The sequence below is a fragment of the Physeter macrocephalus genome, chromosome 7 (assembly GCF_002837175.3).
Source record: "Physeter macrocephalus isolate SW-GA chromosome 7, ASM283717v5, whole genome shotgun sequence".
Taxonomy (NCBI): domain Eukaryota; kingdom Metazoa; phylum Chordata; class Mammalia; order Artiodactyla; family Physeteridae; genus Physeter; species Physeter macrocephalus.
The window spans coordinates 24,136,627-24,156,636 of record NC_041220.1 but is presented as its reverse complement, the minus strand read 5'-3'; the positions used below and the strand labels follow the sequence as shown (position 1 = coordinate 24,156,636).

At 42.5% G+C, this 20,010-nt stretch overlaps 1 protein-coding gene across 5 annotated transcripts in view; it reads left to right on the top strand.

Annotated features, from left to right (window-relative positions):
* RNF150 (ring finger protein 150) overlaps window positions 1-20,010 on the top strand; it is a 297,671-nt gene that overhangs the window by 238,526 nt on the left and 39,135 nt on the right. Inside the window, exon 8 of one of the 5 annotated variants that reach the window (XR_008617769.1) lies at window positions 2,364-2,413. The exons of 3 other annotated variants lie outside the window; for them this stretch is intronic. Coding sequence is in view for 1 of the 2 variants with exons in the window: in XM_007108036.4 (XP_007108098.2) it covers window positions 2,364-2,482 (119 nt within the window). In the remaining variant the exon portion in view is untranslated. Of the gene's footprint in view, window positions 1-2,363; window positions 4,753-20,010 lie in introns of those variants that run through there. One more of the 5 variants, XM_007108036.4, reaches the window with a different exon arrangement.

Genomic DNA, 20,010 nt, shown 5'->3' with positions numbered 1-20,010 from the left:
TATACCATGTTCTTGGATTGGAAGAATCAATATTGTGAAAATGACTCTACTACCCAAAGCAATCTACAGATTCAGTGCAATCCCTGTCAAATTACCAATGGCATTTTTTACAGAACTAGAACAAAAAAACCTTAAAATTTCTATGGAGATACAAAAGACCCCGAATAGCCAAAGCAGTACTGAGGGAAAAAAACGGAGCTGGAGGAATCAGACTCCCTGACTTCAGACTATACTACAAAGCTACAGTAATCAAGACAATATGGTACTGGCACAAAAACAGAAATATAGATCAATGGAACAAGATAGAAAGCCCAGAGATAAACCCACACACCTATGGTCAACTCATCTATGACAAAGGAGGCAAGGATATACAATGGAGAAAATACAGCCTCTTCAATAAGTGGTGCTGGGGAAACTGGACAGCTACATGTAAAAGAATGAAATTAGAACACTCCCTAACACCATACACAAAAATAAACTCAAAATGGATTCGAGACCTAAATGTAAGGCCGGACACTATAAAACTCTTGGAGGAAAACTTAGGAAGAACACTCTTTGACATAAATCACAGCAAGATCTTTATTTGATCCACCTCCTAGAGTGATGGAAATAAAAAGAAAAACAAACATGGGACCTAATGAAACTTAAAAGCTTTTGCACAGCAAAGGAAAACATAAACAAGACGAAAAGACAACCCTCAAAATAGGAGAAAATATTTGCAAACGACTCAACGGTTGATGAATTAATCTCCAAAAGATATAAACAGCTCATGCAGCTCAATATCAAAAAACCAAACAACTCAATCAAAAAATGGGCAGAAGACCTAAATAGACATTTCTCCAAATCACAGCAAGATCTTTATTTGATCCACCTCCTAGAGTGATGGAAATAAAAAGAAAAACAAACATGGGACCTAATGAAACTTAAAAGCTTTTGCACAGCAAAGGAAAACATAAACAAGACGAAAAGACAACCCTCAAAATAGGAGAAAATATTTGCAAACGACTCAACGGTTGAAGGATTAATCTCCAAAATATATAAACAGCTCATGCAGCTCAATATTAAAAAAAAAAACAACCCAATGCAAAAATGGGCAGAAGAGCTAAACAGACATTTCTCCAAAGAAGACATACAGATGGCCAAGAAGCACATCAAAAGCTGCTCAACATCACTAGTTATTAGAGAAATGCAAATTAAAACTACAGTGAGGTATCACCTCATACCAGTTAGAATGGGCATCATCTGAACATCTACAAACAACAAATGCTGGAGAGTGTGTCGAGAAAAGGGAACCCTCTTGCACTGTTGGTGGGAATGTAAATTGATACAGCCACTATGGAGAACAGTATGGAGGTTCCTTAAAAAACTAAAAATAGAAATACCATATGACCCAGCAATCCCACTACTGGGCATATACCCTGAGAAAACCATAATTCAAAAAGACACATGCACCCCAATGTTCATTGCAGCACTATTTACAATAGCCGGGTCATGGAAGCAACCTAAATGCCCATCAACAGACAAATGGATAAAGGAGATGTGGTACATATATACAATGGAATATTACTCAGCCATAAAAAGGAACGAAATTGGGTCATTTTTAGAGACATGGACGCATCTAGAGACTACCACGCAGAGTGAAGTAAGTCAGAAAGAGAGAAACAAATATCGTATATTAACGCGTATATGTGGAGCTAGAAAAATGGTGCAGATGAACTGGTTTGCAGGGCAGAAATTGAGACACAGATGTAGAGAACAAACGTATGGACACCAAGGGGAGAAAGTGGCGGGGGGGGGGATGGTGGTGTGATGACTTGGGAGATTGGGATTGACATATATACACTAATATGCATAAAACGGATAACTAATAAGAACCTGCTGTATAAAAAATAAAGTGCAAAAAAAAAATGAATACAATCTTCTGTGAAATTCCCAGTGTGACATATACCTTTGATCTTATTTTTCATGTTTTTAATATTTTTAGAATTTTATACACATTTATCAATCTTTTCATCTGTGAATTGCTCAATTGCTTTTCCATGTAGCACTTCTTGCCTTACTTAGAGATGTTAGATATATTTTCTTCCTACTTAGATATATACTTATAAGATATATTTTCCTCTGGCTTCATTAGTTTCTTTTGTTTACATTTAACTTCTTGACCCATTTAGAATTTATTTCGGGCTGTCGTGTGAGAAAAGTCTCTAACCAGACTTTTTTTCTTTCTTTTTTTTTTTTTTTAAACGTAGGCTAATACCTTCTCTTGGACTTCAATGAAATGTTATTAAAGGCAATTGTATTGAAATAATCAGCATCTGAAGACATAGCTCAGTGTTCACTGTGAACTTTGTTTCCCCCACCAGGTGAGCAGGAGCCAGCTATAAGCAGTGATTCTGACATCTCGCTGATCATGGCAATGGAGGTTGGACTGTCTGATGTAGAACTTTCCACGGACCAAGACTGCGAGGAGGTGAAATCTTGAAATGGCGAATATAGAAAAAAGGGGTTATAGGACCCAAGGGGAAGGAAGGGAGGAGTGCCCCAAGACTGGACCAGGCACGTGCCCCTCCAGAACACCTTGGCAACGCCAGGGCACTCCACACAAGAATGGTACCGAAAAGCAATATCCAAAGTCACGTTCATCAGGATGCAGTTTCTCCGTCTCTACAACAGCTCATGGCCTTGGCACCTTTGAAGTTGAAAGCTGATTTTCTTTCCCATGTCCTTGTAGACACACACTTCCGAAGTTCCTCAAACAGACGGAAAAGACACTTTTAGGGCTTCTTAGTTTCATTTCAGTTTCTTGTTTTCCTATTTGGGGAATGTTGTTGATTTCTTTGGCGCTTTCTTTTTAAGGACTATGTGTAGTTTATGTTCACTCTTTTGTTTTTCCTTTGATTCACTCCAGCTTTTGTACAGAGTTCTGTTTAGAAGCATCAGTTCCTGCTATGACCAGTTTGTATTCCATCTCTGAGATTAATGGCCTTGACCTCTCAGCATGAAGTGTGCATGGCTTTAGGAAGTGCCTCAGCACCTTGAAACAGTCTAAGGCCAGCTTTCATTTAGAATCTAAATTCTTTTAAGTGGATCTTGGAAATGCCAGCTGCCAGAGACCCCAACACCAAGCTCTGAATCTGCTGAGGCCACTGCTCATTTTTTTCAGCTACATACACTGGCTTCCACTTGCCAGGCTCTGTTAAGGACCCACGTGACTTGAGAAGGAAGCTCTAGGGAGGCACTTCAATCCGTCTGATTCTTAACAGTCTTTGGCTGAAATTCTGAACTCACAAGTTCCCACTAGGGCATTAGCACCATTCTCTGTGGCTGTAGGGCTTGTCCATCACTGGGACTGCAAGCCCAAGCCTAGTTTTCAAACCAGATACCATATACTCTTCCTGAAAGCAAAATGTCTGTTTCCCCAAGGCTACAGCAGTCTTTTGTTACCTCCACAAATGGGTTCTGCAGGAGATGGAAGCTTTAGAAAAGATCCAGTCGTCTTTGGATCCAACACAGTGAGGGCTGCAGTAGCATCTAGGTCTTACCTTAATTCCAATATGCTTCTGTTCAACCTCGCCAGACCTCGAGGGAGGATTTAGGTAAATCCTTAAGAAATTGCTTCCCAGGGCTCCCCTGAGTGCGTCTAGATACCAAGTGGGAGGGGAGGTGTGATTTGATAAACCATTTGATCTAAAAAGTACAGCATGGGAGTTGTTGATGTCAAGTTTCTCCTGACTGAGAGAGACAAAGAGGGAAAGGAAACGAGGTATCAAAGTGAATTCTAAAAACCCACCGGTGTTTTTAAACTGTTTGTTTTTATTCTTTTTTTGACAGAGGTGTGCTATTTTTTTCAGTGGGCAATTCTGTAATACATTGAGACTCTCAGGATGCAGGGATGACTAAGGCAGTGTGAATAGCTTCTCTGGACCATTAGATGGATCACCTCGACATCCGCGAAAGGCCATGCTGCCGCGTGGGTTACCTGGGAGAGAAAGCTTCTCTCACTGAGTTATTTATGTATGTGATGAGGCCCTTCTGTCTCACTACATGCATACTCATGCAAAAACAGAGTTTTGTTCTGCTGTAAGAGCTTGCTGCCTGCTGGAACACGGTGTATGTGTCAAGGGAGACCCCTGGCTGCTCTTTTTTCACCACCTTGAACAATTTCCTATTTGACGCTTTCTAAGTAGGCAGCAAGGCAAGGAAAATGATCACCACCTTCACAAATGTCACATCTCTCTAGGAGTCCAACACTTGCAGTAATGAAATCCAGGGTCTCCAGGCAGGGAGACATGAAGGCAGTGCCAAATCAGGAGTCAGGAGGCGTAGATGAGCAGCGTGCTTGCTGGGCCTTGGCTTCTCCATCTGTAAGTGACAGAGATTAACAAGATGTTGCCCAAGCCTCTTTCTGGTCTTAGGACCACGAATGAGCATTTTGCCGGGGGATCCATTTTTGACAGAGAGCTATGACATATAGCAGACTCTCTACGTTGGGGAGGCACAGTTACTTGACATGTAACGTATAACAGCTTTGGGGATTTGGCACTCTTGCGTGGCTGAGACTCTCTAAATGACTGAACTTTAAGTGCAAGTAGGAGTTGTTTTGTTTCGCCTTGTTTTAAAAACCACACTTAGGGCTTCCCTGGTGGCTCAGTGGTTAAGAATCCGCCTGCCAATGCAGGGGACACGGGTTCGAGCCCTGGTCCGGGAAGATCCCATATGCCGCGGAGCAGCTAAGCCCGTGCGCCACAACTACTGCAGGCCGCGCACCTTCTTGCGTGGCTGAGACTCTCTAAATGACTGAACTTTAAGTGCAAGTAGGAGTTGTTTTGTTTCGCCTTGTTTTAAAAACCACACTTAGGGCTTCCCTGGTGGCTCAGTGGTTAAGAATCCGCCTGCCAATGCAGGGGACACGGGTTCGAGCCCTGGTCCGGGAAGATCCCATATGCCGCGGAGCAGCTAAGCCCGTGCGCCACAACTACTGCAGCCCGCGCACCTAGAGCCCCTGCTCCGCAACAAGAGAAGCCACCGCAGTGAGAAGCCCGTGCACCACAACGAAGAGTAGCCCCTGCTCGCCGCAACTAGAAAAAAGCCCGCACACAGCAACGAAGACCCAACGCAGCCAAAAAACATAAAAACAAAAACCGCACTTAGTCACAGAGTTTGCAGTCTCTGGATACTTTCAAATCCTCCTTCTCAGTGTGGAATTCTTCGTCTCCAGGTATTTCTTTTTCCTGGTCAGCGAAGGCCTGCACCGCCGACCTCTCCTTCAGTCGGCTTTGCCCAAAACAAATTTTGGTATTAAGTCAAGGGGAATTAGAAGGACAATTCAACAGCAAAGGAAATATAAATTGTATTCCTTGCCCAGAGAGAAAATGCCTTTTGGATTGATGGGTGTTCTCTGTTCCTGCGAGCGACCAGGTAGATCAGGAATCGGTTGCTTATGTGCGCTGTGGCCCAGCAGCCCCTATAAGATGCTGCATAGGGGATGAGGGGCCCAGCCGGCCAATCTGAGGCCTGTGGACCCGACCCCAAGGAGGTTCTGCTGCAAACTCGCTGAGCCTAGAAGTTTCTCCTTTACCAAAGGTTTGTTTCTGAAGAATTTTCCTATGGCTTTGGTAGTTTTAAACAAACAACAACAAAAAAGGTTAACTGGCATGGGACATGTTCAGAAAAAAAAAGGAAACAGTCCTTTCTCCACAGCCTTCTTCACCTTCTCCCCAGTGAAGAAGAAACTCTGACCTGGGGCCCCAGTAACTCAAAGAGTATCAAAGGGTGTGGGAACCTTCTAGAGGTGTATGCAGACTTGATGTGTATTTTTCTTTAGTGTCTTAGACCAGCACTGTTCAACAGATATATAGTACAAGTCCCACATGTAATTTTCAATTTTCTACTGGCCACATTTTAAAAAAGCAAAAGGAAACAGGTAAAAGTAACTTAATAATATCCTTCTTTAAGCCAATATTATTGTTTCGACACGTAATTAGTGTAAAAAGTATTCATAAAATACTTGACGTTCTTTTTCCGTACTAAATCTTCTAAGGGCAGTGTATGCTTTACACTCACACACCTCTCCGTTCGGACTGGCCATTTCTGCAGCTGTCAGCCGCGTCACATGGCTCGTGGCCACCTTGGACAGTGCGGGGCTAGAGCTTCTCCAACATTCTCACAAGATTCCCTGACCCTCACAGAGTAAAAAAGGTTAAAACCTAATTACCTCCAGAAAGAACTGGACTCCACCCAGGCCATCTAATGAGAGGCCTGGAGATCCATCTGTTTTATAATGAGTAAATATGCGGACCATCCTTTGTGAAATTTTTTCTGGATCTTTCTAACCACACCACTGACGTCCATGACCGTTTTCTGTTGCTTCCTTGACCAGTTGTTTTTTAAAAAGTCACACAAAGCATGTTGGTTTGGTGCTGAGACAACATTTTATCCTTCACTTCCACCCTTGGACCGACGTGTGGCAGGCACTCAGGGGCCAAAGAGAAACCCAGACCCTAGTCATCCAACTTTACCTCAACCCCTGGTCTGCTTTCTTCCCGATTGGCAGAAGATCTTTTCCTGGTCCCAGGGCCCCATAGTCCCACCACTATAGCTAAAATGCCTGGATTTGGGAGGAAAAAGTGGGAAGGTACATATTGACTCCAAATACAAGACCTTGTGTAGCCTTCTCAATAGAGAAGGGGTCTCTGGGGCTTGTGACCATCTGGCCCCAAGTTGGTGAATTATGATCACCTGCAACTCAGAAGCCAGATCTCAACTTGGAAGTAAGCATCCCCCTTAGACCCCAAGGCTGTGGGCAAGAAAAGGAACGTCTCCATTCCCTCAGAATAATTTAGAGTCCCCCCTAGGAATTGCTACGTCCTATGTGGCCAGTCCCTTTGGGAAGAACTGAGCCCTGATCATGAATAGAGCATAGGAATACTGATTTCATCTCTAGGGTTTGGTCACCCCTAAAATGTCAACTGCATCATCTAGGCAGGGAGTGGTGGAGAGTTTGGAGAAGACAGAAAGTTAGAAGTAGCAAAGGCACCTACCTTTTCTGACGTCACTTAGTAATGATCATGACCATGGCGTCCAATCTTTGTCCAAAGAGGTTTTGTTTGTTTGTTTGTTTGTTTTGTTTTGTTTCAAGCATTTTCCTCATTCTGATGGAAACATCCTGGATGTTCCTGGGTCTGGATTTGGTTGTATCAAACCATGGTACCCAGTGGTTAATGCAGTTAGTGCTCTGACATCCCTGAAGCTGCCATCCTTTCAGAACCAAAGATGATGACAGATAGCATATCTTGGGACTCTTTTACCCCCATCATGTTCATTATGTTGAGATGAAAATTCTTGCAGAGCATAAAAAAATAAATGGCATTTAGTTGTCCATTGAATGCATCACCTTGACCAAAAACAAAGAAACCTCATTAAATCAAAACTCCTTCAGAAAACCTGAGATAGAGTCACAGCCTCTGAGAAGGGAGGACCCAGGACCCCCCACCCTGTGATTCTAGATAGAGCCCCTGAGTTCATTTCTGGTAGCTTTTTTTTAATAGACTCCCACTTAGATTTCTTGCCCTTTTTTGTCTGGGTGTGTCTCTTTCTATCTCTGGATCTCTCTGACTGCCTGTCTCCTTCTTTGTACACACACCCACACACATATCCTTTTCCCACCTTTCAGGACAAAAAAAAAAAAACCTTTGCGGCTCTGAATCTATAGGGTTGTCACTATTGTGATTAATATTGCTTCTGTTGGCCTTTTTTTACTGTGTGGCAGTATCTATCTTTTCACTTCTGATGAGGAAAACCAGTTGACTATAAAGGCAAATTAACTTCCTCTGTAATGGGGTTTGCCTCATTTTCACTTCTCATATCACTAATTTTATCACAAATCACCTCTAGCTATTGCCCTTTTTTTTTTTTTTTTTTAAAGGGTTCCTTGCCAGAAAAGTCTCTGAGGTAAATAATGGCAAGGTAACAATTCCAGAATGCTGTCTAATCTCTTATCTTCCACCTCTAGCATTTGTGACCTTCTTAGTTCACCGCAGGCCCTCCGCACCACAGGGTTAGGATTTCTTGGAAAAACGTGGGCTGTACCGTATCCAATGTCCACTCCTGCTTTTAACATCTTGGCACGAGAGTTTGCTCTTTGTAAGTGATCTGAGAGGCCACTTCTTCCTTAAGACTGAAAAAGAGGCAAAAAAAAAAAAAAAAAAAAAAAACCCATTCCCCTAAAGTGACAGACACACAGATTCTTGTGCAGTGAGTGACCTGCGGGCACAGAAGTCCCTCCTCTGTGCTATTTGCATGGCCGCGACTGAAAAGTACATTTGATGATGGCAATTAAAAGGTGGTGGGGATACTTACCCGCAGGAAGTCAGAAAAGAGGATGGCAGGATATGAACATGGATGCTCTTCCCGAATCCACGAGCATCCCCTAGCTTTAGAGATGACCTGTTTGGGGGAATGTGTACGTCTTAAGGAGTTAAACGCTCATGAGTTAAACACTCCTGATTGCAAAGAAGGTTGGGATTACCTAGAAAATGAATTAATTCTGAGAAGCAGGTGTGAGTTTCTCATCACTTACCTCTTCCCTTTCCCTGCTCCCCTCCCCATCTCAACTCCAGGCCCTTTGTAATAGGAACAATAATTTTTAAAGACCCATAGATCAGTAGCCATGCTCTCCCCTTTGAGCCTTTCGATGGCACTAAATTAATCATCCCAAAACTCGAGCAGTGATTCCAGATCCTGGATGTAGACCCTTAATTATCAAGCCCTGTAAATGCAAAACCTGCTCATTCTACAGAGAGGCTGTTGAGGTCATTTACATCTCTCTTTACGTACTCTGAATGTTGCCTGCCTTGCATGCTTCATGATCAAGTGGCTTCTTCAGGAACCCGTGATCGAAGACCTTCTTATCCTCGTGCTACTGTTAACATTTGTACTTACTACCAAGCTATTCTCTCTCTGGCCACCTGATAAATACTTGTTGAGGATAATGATAAGGCAAGAATATACATCTCTTCAGAGGTTCTGCCGGTCTGAACAGAGTGAGGGAGAGAAAAATCTGGAGAAGGTAACTCAACCTGAGTTACCTGAAGTCATTGCTTGACAGAATGTCTGTGGTCTTGTCATCCTTACTGAAGTGAAGGGCTTGGAGAAGCAGGAAAAATGTGGGGACCATGTGTACTGTATACACCAAAGACCGATCACCATCCAAGTGGACACATGTCTCTTCCAGTGACGAGTTTAATTTTCTCACAATGCGCTCATAAATAAAAGTGACGGTGGTTTGCTTGGTCGAATGAAACTGTGAAACGGGGTTTTCTCTTGCAGGCTTGCGATTGACCTTACTAAATCCAGAAATCTAAAAAAATGTCTCATGGCCTTAGTCCTGCACCATCTTGAAAGCCTAGCGCTTAGGCCCCTTTTCCCTCAAAAGTTTCAGACAAGTCGAGCGCTTTATTGAACTCAGAATATTGTTCTCTTGGAGAATGTGAAGATTTTAAATAGCCAAAGAATTTTCATGTATAAGAGCTCATTAATGACAGCATATCCTGCTCTTTTGAAGAAAATACCAAACTATTGCCTGTAGTAATAGATAGTGGAGCAATGGAAGAAGGACTATTAACGAAAGGACTTTTCAGTCTGTTTGTGTTGGCGTCTATGGTACTTAGTATTATGTAGGATGTTATCGCAAAGGGGCAGGGTGCCCTCTGCTGGAATTCTCGCCATTATTCTTTGAGCCAGCTAATTTGACTAGGGTCACCATTTCCTCAACAACTAGTAGTGATTTGCCTTTCATCGTACAGTTTCCTCAGTGGTTGAGAATTTGGTCCACATTTGTCAAAAGAGAAAGGGATGTCACAAACTCTGAAAAGTTGGAGGAGGATCCCATGGAAGATCTGTCAGCAGCCCCTTTCTTCTGCAGAATGTTGAAAGAGTATTGTTCGCTCTGTTTGCAAAGAAGATGCCTCTGGCTGGAATGTTTGTGCAGAGTTATAAGGCAAGGGCCTAATTGTTTTGTAACGTTATCTCAACTTTTTTCTTGTCAGATTGCAAAGGAAGATCAATAAACAGACTTCTTTCATATGAATGTAAATGGTGTGAAATACTCACGTGTTTTGTACATGTACATAATAATATATTTACTTCCTGCTTTCACATTAGTAATCTGAAATGGTTGTACCATTTTATAATTAGAAAGAGATGTAGGGTTGGGGGAGGGAAGGGAGGGTTGTTATTTTTATAGTGGGATGTCCCTTATATTTAGAAAATGAAGTAATTTTGTACTTGTGAAAAGTTACATTCCATTCATTTCCTGAAAAAATAATGGGTGTTGTTCTTTAAAATGTTCATGAGCTGGGAGTAGGATTATTCTAGTTTCCAGGGGAGCCTCCCAAGCAGTATATATGTGACACTGATTTTGTGGACTGCAGATCATGACCAGCAATTGCCAGCTCACTAATGTGAAAAACAAACAAACAAACAAACAAAAAAACAACTTATTTAAACCTCTTTGTATAGAGCACATTATTATTTCCACTGGAAAAAAAAAATGTCTCCTACAAAGAATGAATCTACCATTCAAAACAGTCCAGACATGGCATCATAAATCAATCTCTAGTCCCTCCCTACCAGCAAGAAAAATAATCCAGTGGATTTATTTTTCCCCTCCTGAACACAAATTATGTGCTTTCATTGTAAAATGAATGATGTCACCGGTAGAGTTTTACTTAGCATCCCCTGGAGGTCTTTCTGGCCAGTCTGCAGCTCCCACGCATAATGGTCCCTGACCCATCCTCTCCATATTCAGATAATGAGACTGCTCTTCCTTGATTTTTTTGCCACATGACTCAAAATCACCGAAGTTATTCCTCATGGCATTTGCATGAGTAACTTTTTATTTGGACTTTGGTTAGCTCTTAATTGCTAAAAAAAATTAGTAGTGAATTATGTAGCTGTTTTACCCAAACATCATCTTCTATACAAAGTCACAGGCGTATTTAAATGATTAGTTAAGGCAGTGTAGTTATTCATTTTTGTTTTGTTTTCTGTATAAATCTCTTTCTCTTTCCCTCTTCCCCACCTCAGGCACCTACCTTACTCCTTCTAAAGCACTTTATATATCTCTTGAAATACACGGAAGTTTTAAAAAACTGTCTTTAAAGGGATTTGTCTTCTGTTAGGAGACACGACTTTTATCTTGCTTTATTGTATTCTCTATGTGCTTGGAAAGCATAAGCCGTTTGTCTCATGTGGGCTAGTGATGAAATATTAAGGATAATAATTGGCAACATTCAATCATACAACATGGCTATTTTTGTTATATAGAAGACTATCGTGTAAATAAGTGCAATCGTGTTCTTATGTACTGGTTCAAAAAAAATGCAACTATGAAGATTTGAAAAGGATTGTGAATTCCAGGAAATTTCATTGCAAAATTTCGTTTGGTTTTGTTTTTTAATAAATTGGAACCAGATGTATGTGTTTGTGTCATCTGTATTTCCTAACTGTGTTGCCTCATCTGGAGTTCTAGAGGTGGCACTGTGGATTATAAAACATTGATATTTAGGGACTTGCCTGGTGGTCCAGGGGTTAAGACTCTGCGCTTCCACTGCAGGGGGCATGGGTTCGATCCCTGGTCAGGGAACTAAGATCCTGCATGCTGCACGGTACAGCCAAAAAAAAAAAATCGGTATTTATCGTCAAATCATGATTATGTTAAAAGAGTGAGAGATTTTTAATAACTTCTTTATTTCTCTCAGGTAAGTCCAATGCCAGGTACCAAGACCTCTGCTTAGCTCTATCCCCCTAAGTGAAGTAATTAAAAGATTTTGAGCAACTCAGCAGAAGAATGGCTGCTGAATTCACTTGACGTGCTCTTGGGTAGGAACTGAGCCCTTGATCTGAGCCATCGTGGGCAGGTCACCCTAAGGAGGGTTACACCGTGGAGCCCACCAGATGGGCTGGGGCAGCCAGGTCCTTCTTCATATTTACTTGTCCACCTCTAAAGGATTTTAAATAGCAATTCCTTCACGTTAGCAAGAAAATGCTACAAAAATTAAAAAGATGGGAAATGCCAACCTGGGAAGGTAGGAAAGGAAGATGAAAAAGGCGAGAGGTGCCCCTATTCATTATTATCACCCACTTCAAACTGGCAGGTCCTGGTGCGGCTTAGAGCCTCTGGGTCTCGCCCATCCAAGGTGCTAGCGCATCCCCTGGAGGAGCAGGCAGGATGGGGCATGCCAAGTGCACTTTGGCCTATGACCGAAGCCTTCCCCCTGGCCGGGCACACCTCCAGGGGCTGTGGATGGCACACTATCTGCTGGCAAAAGGCAAGCCATGTTGAGTGCCCTGGGCTCCCAGAGTTTCTTCCTGCCCAGGTGAGGAATGTGGATGGCTGCAAAGCGTCACTGCCCTGGAGGCTTGGCCCCCAGGCCAGTCCATGCTTAATTCCTAGGTCGGAAGATATTCTAAGGGGATCGTTGGTAACGATAATGATTGTGCCACATTACGAGGCCTTTAAATTTTGTTTATGCGTTCATGATCTCAACTTTTATCTGCCCAGACAACTGTTGTCGCCGGTGAAGCTGCCATCTGGGGTAGGAAGCTATTACCAGGATCTAGACACCATCCTTCTTGACTCCCTTCCTCCACAATCCTTCCTCCAGACCAGGGACTCCCAAACTGGGAAATGTATTCAGTGGGACACATTCCAGGACATGTTAGAAACTTCAGCTGCAGAGTCCCAAGGTCAGCTCAGCTAGAATAAGGCTTTGTACAATACATATCAGCTATTAAAAAACTTCCAAGCAGGTCTTCACGAAGTCACCACTTTTCCTGAAGCTGAGTGATGACAGAATCCTCTCTCTCATATTTTTCAACACTACACTGGACGAGACCGCTTGCATGGAACATGGAAGTTTTCAAGCTAGAATAAAGCTGCTGGACCTTGTTTCCCACTTCGGACCATTGTCCCTGCTCTAACTTTCACAGGAAAAAGTCTTTGTGCACACCCTGCACCGCCAGCCTGGTGCCTGCTTCCCCTGGAGCGGAGATGGCCCGGGAGACAGGTCACCAGGGGCCCTCAGAGTCACATGTGCGGCAGGGAACGGGCCGACCACGTTGCTTCTTTACCATTCATTCAGGAGTGGAGGCCCTGCCCTCCTAGACACTCCGCTTCCTGGGCTTTTGAGAAGCCATGCAGCATACCCGTCCTTTTGAGAATGGAAAATGTAAAACTGCCCAGCACTTTGTATGTAATAAGCCAGCTGGGCCAGCTTGAGCACCCAATTCTTAGTCTATTAATGCCTATGTTTGGAGTAATAGGAGCTAAACCACTATTCAAAAAGAACAAAAATGTTCTTTTGTAAATCCCGTAATCCCTTCTAAACCAGTGTCAGTATCCTGCTCATTTCCTTGCCTTGGTTGAGTGATACATTGTATCAGATTGGGGAAACGGGGCTGATGGGGGAGGAGGTGGATTATTCTTGCTCTGTGATAATTATTATACACAGAAGAGTGAGGGTACCAACTGATGAGAAATTCAGTGACTGAGAGAGATTTCATTATTTCTGAGATGTTTTAGAATAATGATTCCATCATCCTCTGTGATCCAACAACAGAAATTTGCGCGTTATTTCATTCCACTCATTGGTAGGGTCTCCCTCAGATCTCACGGTGACTCTTTGTTCTTGGCTGTAAGAATAAGGGACAGTGAGCTTTGGGCTGTGCCATCAACGACCAAGGGAAGCCTCTGCTCCCCCTGCTAAGATCTCCCTTCGTCGAGGCATGGCACAGGTAGGATGCCACCAAAGTCTCCAACTGGGGGGAACCTGTATTTGCTGGCACCCTAGAACGTAACAGTCAAACTCCCCAAAGACCTCAGACCTTTCTGTTGTGGAAGACGTTCCCTCCCGGTCCCCATGGAAACATCCAGAAGGTCTGATCATAGTCTTGACGCGTCCCCCCCAAAGCTAGGCTCCCTCTCTGTCCCTCCTTCTAAAGTTCCTGCCTTCTTTGCGCTTAAGGATCATTTACTAAATAGTCAGGGGAGAAACCAGAGCCAGTTTTCATTGGCGGGCATAGCCCTTGGTTGCTATGAGAGCTGTATACACAACACAGCTGTCATTGGTATTGTAGATCTAATGGGAGCCAAGGGTCTCAAATCTCGAAGAAAAATAATAATAATTCAGAGCTTTGGAATAACTTCAATATCTATAAATAAATATGAGCGCAGGGAAGCTAATTACAGAATGTAAGAACCCCGTAGAGTTAGACCTGGGAATAAGATTGGGTCCGGACCTGATGTTACACCAGCAAAACCCCTGTCCATCTAATAACACACAGTGCCTCCCAAAAGATAAAGTTAGAAGTGGTCCATTTGCCTCATATCACTTTCTTTTTCTCTCTCTTTTATTCTCTTTATCTGAAACGAGGAGGAGGAGGAGAAAAGGGAGGACATTGTTCAGGGCCAGAGTTAGGGCTGGAACTTGGGTTTCCCGACCCCGTTGCCAGAGATCCTGGGGCGGCACTGCACTGCTTCCATAAATGGAAGCATCTCCAGACAGCTCAAAAATCTCCAGAATGGAAAGCTAGAAAAGCTGAAAGCTGGATTTTATTAGATTGGTAGGAAGATTGTTGTATAGTCAGGAAACACTCCCTGAACAGGAACAATTCTAATCTGGAAACAGAAATAGGATGGATGCGACCATGGTCTCCAAGCAGGGACACGTGTGAACACATACACACCACCCACAAGGTGGGCCCCAGTGAACACTGTCTAATTTTAGCCGTGCGAGAAAGCTCCTTGCCTTAAGATCCCAACGTGAGTTATTAGCCTCTGTGCTCATTCCTTCAAAAGAAAATTAGTTATGATGTTGTGCTTTCCAAAACTGGCTCACTGTTGACAGCCTGCCCTTCTTCTAGCCCCTGCTATGACACTGAGACTTACTTGAAGGAAGGTATAGGGGTGGACTTCTTTTTCATATATTATGGGGAACCAGAGGTCCAGAGAAAACCCCCAAACTTTAGAACACTTAAAAACATTGGACAAAATATTTTAAAATCTTCTTTAAGATGAGTGGCTAAATTGGTGGGAAAGTAAGAAAATTTCTTGGAAGCCAGAAGCGATAAGAAAGTACTACCTACCCAGAGGGGAAAGTGAACACCATTCGTGGAGTTTTCCCTGGGTGTATATGCTGATCCCTGAAGGTCTAGGGATCCACAGATTTTTTCTGTAAAGGGCCAGGTAAATACTTTACGCTTTGTGAGCCATATGTGATTTCTGTCACTTTCTTTCGTTGTTGTCATTGTTTTTAACAACGCTTTTAAAACGTAAAAACTGTCCTTAGCTCAAGGGCTACACAAAATTAGGCCACAGGAAGGGTTTGTGCTTCTGCAGGGGACAGGGACAAAGTCCAGGGTCAGAATCGGAGACCCCAGCCCCACAGTTGCGAATAAACTAGGAAAATCTCAGTGGATAGACTAGAAAACACACGTCTGCTGGAAGGAGTAGGGACAGATGTTTATCAGTGGTGGCCTTGGTTCTAGATAAAGAGGGAAACGCTAAAGTACCCTTCCCCCCACCCCACTTCTCATCCCAGATGCCCTAACTGCGGACAACCTTTCTCATGCACTCTGGACCAGAATCCAGCCACCCGTGTGATCTGAATACCTAAGGCACAGATTTACGGTGGGCCCAGACTGTTTCTGTTTTGTATATAATTCATTTATATTATTTTTTAGATTATAAATATAAATGATATTTGTCTTCTGTCTGACTTCTTTCACTAAGCATAATATTCTCTAGGTCTGTCCACATTGCTGCAAATGGCAATATTTCATTCTTTTTTATGGCTGAGTAATATTCCATTATATATATATATATATATATATATATATATATATATATATATATCACATTTTCTTTATCCATTTATCTGTTGATAGATACTTCGGTTATTTCCATGTCTTGGCTATTGTAAATAGTGCTGCTATGAACATTCCAATACATGTATCTTTTTAAATTAGTGTTTTCATTTTTTCTGGATATATATATAAATAAATGTATATACCAAACAGAAACAGACTCAAAAATGTAGAAAACAAACTCTTGATTACCAAAGGGGGGAGAGAAGGTGAGGAGGGACAAATTAGGAGTATGGGATTAACAAGCAAACTACTACTACAAACTATTATACATAACATAGATACTAGATACAAACTACTATATATAAAATAGATAAGCAACAAGGGTGTATTGTATAGCACAGGGAATTATGCCCATTATCTTGTAATAACCTATAGTGGAATATAATCTGCAAAAATATGGAATCACTATGCGTACACCTGAAACTAACACAAAATTGTAAATCAACTATACTTCAATTTAAAAATAATAATGATAATAAAATTAAAATAAAATAAATTGGGCCCAGACTGAGAGTTGCCCTAAATGTTTGGCAGAATCAAACTCATAGCCTCCCTGGAGGAATACTCTTAAACCCAGGCTGCAAATAAATCCTTACAAACCAAGTTCCAAAGGAATATGAACTCATAATCAAAAATCTCAAAACACATGAGGACTCAAGCCACAGTGAGGCAGAGTCCAAAGTCAGAAAGATTGACAAGATAGGAAGTATCAGGAAAAACACACAAAATGTGTGTGTAAAGGGCCCTCTGGGTGATTCTAATGTGCCCTAAAGTTTGAAAACCACCATCCTAGTTGTTTCAGGGCCCAACAGCAGAGCCTCCAAAAATAAAGTGGAAAGAGGAGAACAGGTGAAATCATTACTCAGTTGGGCTGCTTTGATCTTAGGATGATGGATTTGGAGGAGACTGAATTTCATCCAGAAAATGTTTTATCACTTGGGACTACGTGACTTGCAGAGGGGAGGAGTAATGAAGGCTATCCACATACTTAACCATCAGGGCCCAGTATGATCTAACCCTGCCTGCCTCTCCTCTTTCTCTGTATCAGAACAATCTTCACCTGACTAGCAAGGCCACAGCCACTCTGTATCTGTTGTTGGCTCAGCAATGTATCCTCAGGGCCCAGGGGCCGCTCAGGGAACAGTCAACTCATGACTGGTCTGTAAGGGCGTCACCATAGGGAAAGGCCCAAAGGAGGAGTACCACGTCTCACCACGAGGGGGCGCTGTTCCCACAAAGCACAGCCTATGAGCCCAAAAGTCCAGGCCGGCATTGCTAATGCAAAGCATTGCATGCTGAGAAATTGCTGCTACTGACAATGAAAAACAAACTCCACAGTGACTTTAAAGAAATACATAATGTTAATATGATCGCTGCTATCATATTAACATCAGTAATCACGGCGAGGACTTGAGTTTCAGAGTGAGTTGCGTGTTTGTGCGCTAGGTCTTCAGTGAGTGATTTTCTTGCATCGTGTCATTTGGCCCTCACCATCACCCAGCAAGTGAGGAAAGTGCTGTCATTATGCCCATTTTACAAATTCTAATAGTGAAGCTTAGGAAGTAACGTGTCCAAGATCACACAGGTAGTAAGCGGCAGACTGCTCATATACCCAAGTCTTTCTGGCTCCTAAAAGCTGCTCCCTTCTGAAGGGAAAGCTGACAAATTTCTCTAGCTCTGTAAAATAAGAGGGAAGAGTTTTAAATTTAAAACGACAACAGAAAAGTGTCTTTGTTTTCCAGTGGAGAAATCTGACACTACCTCAGCCAGGAGATCAAAACCAGCCTCAACAGTGATGCCATGTTGCTAGTGTGTCCCTGTGTATGATGTGTATAAAGTGTTACTTTACCATTGTGATCTCCTTCCCAAGACCTTTCTTCCGAATCAATGACCGATACTATCAAAACTGTCAAGATCATCAAAAAGTAAATCACAAAAACTCTCAGAGATCAGAGACGCCTAAGAAGACAAGACAATGAAATGTAATGTAGTATCCGGGATGGGATCCTGGGACAAAAAAGGGCATCAGGGAAAAACTAGTGAAATCCGAAAACAGGCTGGAGTTTAGTCCATAGTAATATACTGGTGTTGACTCTTAACTGTGACAAATGTACCAGGGTGATGTTAGATCTTAACAGGGAAAACTAGGTGAGGGAAAACAGGAACTATCTGTATAACTTTTCTGTAAGTCTAAAACTATTCTAAAATAAGTTTATTTTAAAAGAGATATTTTTAACAAATATATGAACCCAGTGGATTGCTAGAAACACAGAAATTGGTTTTTGATGCTATTGTGGTGTCCTTCTCCGGAAATTTTCGGAATAGAACAGAGAACTCAGTATCCTGAAGAGGTTAGATGTTCTTGAAGCAGGAGACTGGACCAAATTATTTCTCAACATCAATTCCAGATTTTTCCAGACTATAAATCTGTGATTTGTATTAATTGTTACAATGACTCTTCAATCCAGAGTCATTGGAAAATGCAAGGAATGAGAAGCTAATCATTTGTAATTATATGTCAGAGTGATTACAAGTGTAATGAGTAGTTTTCCTAGCTGGTCACAGTAATTACATTTAACACTTAATAGTAAACCACACACACAAATGCAACAAACGTTAGAGACACTTGCCCTTTGTGTTGGCATTTGTGTCGTTGAGCTGTTTTTCCCAGTAGGGGGCTCTGTTGACCATCGAATGGAAAAGGAGACCTGGGAATGGAGAATAGAGGTGTGTGGATTCCACTTGGAACAGAGTTTGCAGGGTTAACTTTGAGAAAGAATAACTATTCAGAAATCTCCAGTAACACTTGTACAGTCAGAATGGGGAACTAGATACCGCCAACCAACATGGTTGAGGTAGTGAGTGTTTCAGAGAAGGAAGAAAGTGTATTGGACTAAACCAGAAAACAGAACCCTTAGGCCTATTACTGAAACCATATATCCCCGTTGAAAAGCAGGTTAGAAATGACAAAACTAGAAACGTCTTGGACTTCCCTGGTGGCACCGTGGTTAAGAATCCGCCTGCCAATGAAGGAGACATGGGTTCGAGCCCTGGTCCAGGAATATCCCACATGCCACGGAGCAACAAAGCCCATGCTCCACAACTACTGAGCCTGCGCCCTAGAGCCCGTGAGCCACAACTACTGAAGCCGGCGCGCCTAGAGCCCGTGCTCTGCAACAAGAGAAGCCACCGTCATGAGAAGCCCGCGCACCGCAACGAAGAGTAGCCCCCGCTCGCCACAACTAGAGAAAGCCCACGTGCAGCAATGAAGAGCAAACGCAGCCCAAAATTAATTAATTAATTACGTTTTAAAAGTAAATAAAAGTATACCCTTAAAAAAAAAAAAAAAGAAATGGCTTCTCCCCAGCCAGACCTGTGTTCCTGAAAAGTCATGTAGAAGGAATGTTCTTAGAGTAGCATCTTTTCACTGATTGGCCACAAATAATCTTATTCCATATAGCATTTCACAAGATAGCTCATGCATTTAATTCTTTACCTTAAACATAGTTGCAAGAGCAGCCCCTACACACACACACACACACACACACACACACACACACACACACACACTTAAAATCCTTTAATGCCCTCCCATTTCTATTAAGTCCAAGTACAGTACATAATCCTTAACATGACCTCCTAAGTCCTGCATGATCTCGCCCCTGACACCTCCAGAATTATCTCATACCTCTCTCCACTCAAGCCAGGGGCTCCAGCCCCACTCCACCCCCCTTCTTCTAGTTCACGTCCATTCATCCTTTGGATCTCAGCTCAGCCGCTTTCCCTTGGAGGAAGCTTCTCTCACTCCTAGGTCAGGTAGCCCTGTTAAATGCTTACATCGCACCTTGTACTTTGCCTTCATAGCTCTAATGACAGGTCAGCCGAGTGTACTAAACATAGCACTGAACAGTGTTCAGCATTAATAATTCACTTATGTGATTGTTAGATTGGTATTGATTTTCCTCTCTAGATTGCACATTCCTTAAGATTAAGGTTCATGTTTTGATTCTGTGTATCTCAGTGCCCAGCACAGGACCTGGCTCAGAATAGGTCTTCTATATGTATCTGTGCAATAAATGACTG